We start from the raw sequence: 4,741 nt of genomic DNA, 5'->3' as shown, positions 1-4,741 counted from the left end.
CTGCTAATTTTGTATTGAATAAGGATGTTCCTGTTCTCATCCTTTTGAGGAGGCCAGATTTTGGCCCCAATGGGCTGCGGTACTGTCGTGGCATATTGCTTGGGAAACAAGTCCAAAGCTCGAAGATTGGTTGACTGGTAGATCTCTCTGCCTCTACTCTTCCACTCCCAGGTCAAACCGTCTGAACAGCAGACGACTAACTACCACCAAAATAATTTGGTACGGCAATAAACAAAAGACTTTAAGGTAGTCTGGATAAGAACCCGGCAGCAAAATTACTATGAAGGTCAAAAGTTGTAGTGTAACGTGTACATTTTTTTTTTTTTTTTCTTCTTTTGTTAAATTCAAAAAAATCAAGGGCGGAAAAAAGAAATATTAATGTTCTTGCGCTGACTGGTAGGCACGGAAATGGGGGAATTTGGTAGTGTCACCCATATATACAATAACAATGGACCTCAGATCAAACAGCACTGGTAAACCCACAAAGGAAAAAAAATGGGTTCCCAGAAAATTCAACTGGCGATTCTTTTTTCGATCTGGGCTTCATTTACATGCCTATCCTTCAGCCTCCCAAGTGAATATTCAATACTGGGGCATGAGGTGAACGAGTTTCCTTCAGAGGAACGAGTGATCGAGCTCTTCCAGCGATGGAAGGAGGAGCACAGAAGGGTGTACAGGCACGTGGAGGAGGCGGAAAAGAGGTTGGAGAATTTCCGGCGGAATCTGAAGTACATAATAGAGAGGAATGCAGAGAGGTCAAGGGCGTCGCCAAAGGCGCAGCGCTTGGGGTTGAACAGGTTTGCTGATATGAGCAATGAGGAGTTCAATAAGATGTACATATCGAAGGTGAAAAAGCCGGTCAACAAGAGGAGCAACACTCTGATCAGCCGGAGCATGCAGGAGAAGCTGCAATCTTGTGACGCTCCTTCCACCTTGGATTGGAGGAACAAGGGGATTGTTACTCCTATTAAAGACCAAGGCAGCTGTGGTAAGTTTTTCTATGATCTTGGATGACTATTTCTCTTCTAATCTAATTGCATAACATTTTCTAATAGTTGAAATAGTGTTGCTCTGTCTACTGCTGATGACATGATTGTGAAAATGAATGACTGATAAGTCAATTACAATTGCACAATCATGAATGTTGCAGATTAATTTCTTAATGCGCTCATCTTCAACCTTTTCAACCCAAATGAGTAGCTTCTTTTTTCACCTGATCAGGAGATGGATTCCCAGTTCAGTTGTTTAACCACAGCAACCTATGGCTTGATGTGGTGAACATTTTAGGGCAGGACTAGTGGACCTGGATATGTTTATTGATTTATTTATTTATTTATCCGTTGAAGACTCACTTAGTTCAAAGAACTTGTGTGTAAAAAGGTACTGCATGGGCCTGGATTTAACCCTCCAGAGCCCAGCTCATTGGAGGCCTAAGGGCCAAACTGTACAATTTTTCAGCAGTTTTATGTTTCAACTTTCATTTCTTCCCTGGTTGGTAGAATCATTATTGTGGGATATTTGTGACATAAAAAATGTGATTTTTAGTATTATTATTATTTTTTTTTTCTATTTTGTTTTTTGTTTTATAGAACCACCAGTCACACTAGATGCAACTTCCCAGAGACCTTAATTCAATAATTTGTAGGCTGTTAGGTTTATTAGATTTTTTATTTTTTATTTTCTGGGCAGGTTTCGAAATACTAAAAAGAAAAGAGGAATGAATAAACAAACAAAAGGCTTCTATTGCTTAGAAAAGTACACTCATTTTACATTGGCTCACGTTTTAAGTAAGAAAAGGCAAACATAGTTTGACTTTTGGATCTATATATTCCAATTGGTGCTTGAAAGTCAAAGGGTTTGAATTGCAGATGAAACCAACTATCAGAACATCTAGCTAGCATAAGGGGAAGGAAAAAAAAAAAAAAAACAAAAAAGAAGAAAGGGGAATATTAGTCAACAAAAGTAGAGCCAAGCCTTGGAATCTCAACAAATTGTCAACTCAACCTAACCCTTTTATAATTGCCCAAATGCCCTCAATTATGTGACTCATATAATCTTTTAACATGTCACACCTTAGACTTATTTTATCAATTTTAAGTTAGATTTAAACATTAATGCAGATATACAGTACTAAGCCCTCCCAAAGAAGCATAATGATTGCAACAAGTTTAATAGAACTTCATGAAAATGAATCACAGCAAAACATCCTTAATATCCCAGCAGTGTCGTCTACCCTGTGCTCCCCTTTTCTACACTTTGTTTTGTTTTTGTTTCTTTCATGAGATAGCTATCAAAGAATTTGGTAGAAATTGAGAGTTGCAGATGTGTTAAAAAATATAAAATTCTGACAATTGGAGATAATTAACTTTGGAGATCATTTCTGTTTATGCTCACAGGAAGTTGTTGGGCATTCTCCTCAACTGGTGCCATAGAAGGAATAAATGCCTTAGACACTGGAGACCTTATTAGCCTTTCGGAACAGGAACTTGTGGATTGTGATTCTACCAACGAGGGATGTGAAGGAGGGTATATGGACTATGCTTTTGAATGGGTTATAAGCAATGGTGGGATTGACACAGAGTCTGATTATCCCTACACTGGTGTGGATGGTACCTGCAACACCACCAAGGTCTGCTTCCTTCCTCCCTTGCTAGAATATTTTGATTATGAAGAATTTTTGTGCAAATTTTACCATTTTCGTCTGTCTCATTTTTGGTGGTTTACATTAATCAGGAGGGAAACAAAGCTGTATCCATTGATGGCTATGAGGATGTAGGCGAATCAGACAGTGCTCTCTTGTGTGCTACTGTTCAGCAGCCCATTAGTGTGGGTATAGATGGCTCTACATGGGACTTTCAGCTATACACAAGTGTAAGTCCAACCCCTATTCATCAGTTAAAACTCACTACTTATTCAAAAAGTTCAAACTGATATACGTGTAATTGTAATTGAAATGGGAGGTGAATGACGGATACAAGGTTCCAATTCGCTTGACGGAATCTCAAACAAGCAATTAATCATTTAGATTATATTCTAACAAATTATATAATTTGATCAGGGTATCTACGATGGTGATTGTTCGGGTGATCCAGATGAGATTGACCATGCAGTTTTAATAGTGGGATATGGCTCTGAAGATGGTGAAGATTATTGGATAGTGAAGAATTCTTGGGGAACAGAGTGGGGAATGGAGGGATACATATATATCAGAAGGAATACTAATTTGACATATGGAGTTTGCGCGATTAATGCCATGGCTTCATATCCAACGAAAGAGTCGTCTTCACCATCTCCTTATCCATCACCAACTCCTCCACCACCACCACCTACGCCAGTGACACCGCCACCACCACCAACCCCCGTGACACCGCCACCTCCTCCTCCTTCTCCATCACCAAGTGAATGTGGAGACTTCTCCTACTGTCCAAGTGATGAGACCTGCTGCTGCATATATGAATTCTATGGTTTTTGCCTCATCTATGGTTGCTGTCCATATGAAAATGCTGTTTGTTGTACTGGAACTGAGTACTGCTGCCCTGGCAATTACCCCATTTGTGATATCGAAGAAGGGCTCTGTCTCAAGGTATGATTTGCCATCCTTTGTCTCTAAAATCTGTAGCCTTTATCTGACAATTCTTGTGTTGTGTTCAGATGGTATTGATATATGTTATATGTTAGATTCGTATCGAGTTTACGGGTGTTGTAAAAAATTGTCAGCTATTGGCTAGCAATAGCATAAAGCATATAAGGGTCAAATGAGTGTTACTGATTCTTCTTCAACTTTTGTTGTGCAGAACTCTGGAGATTACTTGGGAGTATCTGCAAGGAAGAAAACGATGGCTAAACACAAGTTCCCATGGACCAAATTCGAACAAGAAGAGAAGAAATACCAACCTCTCGAGTGGAAGAGGAATAGGTTTGCTGCATTGTGATGAGAAAGGGAAGGAATTTATTATGATTTATGTGAAGTTTGCTGGTTGTTGTTACTCTTACTATTTCAATCTCTTCAAGGGCAGGCATTGTGTCATTCTGGCGTGCCAGGAGCTTTTATGGATTCTGAATATGTTGTAAGGAAAACCAGATACAGAAGATAAAAAGGGAAAAAGAGTGTTTTTTCTCTGCACAATGTATCAGAAACCATATTTTCATCATTAGTACTTTGTTTAATTGATTTTCAATGGATTATAGAACGATGTTCAAGTTAGTTTGTGTGTTGCATAATCGAGGTTCATACTTGAAGGAAAATAATCTTTTAATTTTAATCATTTTCTCGGTACATGATTCGGGTAAGAATCTGATACAAACATTGGATAAAACTCACCATTAAAAACCGGCTTGTAAGGGAATGATGCCCAAGCGCACTTATTAGGGGTGTCAATCCGGTCCGGTTTCCCGGTTTTTGGCCAAAACCGGGAACGGAACCGAAGTACCCCTGTTACCGGCCAGTTTCAGTTTTACCCGGTCCAGTAACCGGTTTTTTAAGAAAATTGGTTTTTGGGCTTATTTTAGGTATTGTGCCTAAAATAAGCCCTTTTTTTTTTTTCTTAAGTTGACTCATTTTTTTTAAAAAAAAATCTGGGAGTCTTTTTGTCTAAATTAAATGGGTTTTATTGTGAGGGTTCCAAATAATTAAAAAATAAACCTAAAAAAACCCAAAAATCCTAAAAAAAAAAATCAATATTTTTGCCTATATGGGCCTTAGAAATAAAAATTCAATTTTTTAAAATACCCTAAAAATCAT

The 4,741-nt window shown here is 38.4% G+C and overlaps 1 protein-coding gene across 1 annotated transcript; it reads left to right on the top strand.

The window, feature by feature from the left end:
- Positions 1-455: 455 nt before the first annotated feature.
- LOC132171642 (low-temperature-induced cysteine proteinase-like) lies at positions 456-4,204 on the top strand. The gene is made up of 5 exons (XM_059583014.1): positions 456-988; positions 2,397-2,629; positions 2,734-2,871; positions 3,059-3,583; positions 3,795-4,204. The coding sequence occupies exons 1-5, from the start codon at positions 496-498 to the stop codon at positions 3,930-3,932; spliced, it is 1,527 nt and encodes a 508-aa protein (XP_059438997.1). The 5' UTR covers positions 456-495; the 3' UTR covers positions 3,933-4,204.
- Positions 4,205-4,741: the final 537 nt, after the last annotated feature.

This window comes from Corylus avellana, chromosome ca2 (assembly GCF_901000735.1).
Source record: "Corylus avellana chromosome ca2, CavTom2PMs-1.0".
NCBI classification, from domain to species: domain Eukaryota; kingdom Viridiplantae; phylum Streptophyta; class Magnoliopsida; order Fagales; family Betulaceae; genus Corylus; species Corylus avellana.
The sequence above is the reverse complement of the archived record's forward strand: the minus strand, read 5'-3'. Positions and strand labels throughout refer to the sequence as shown.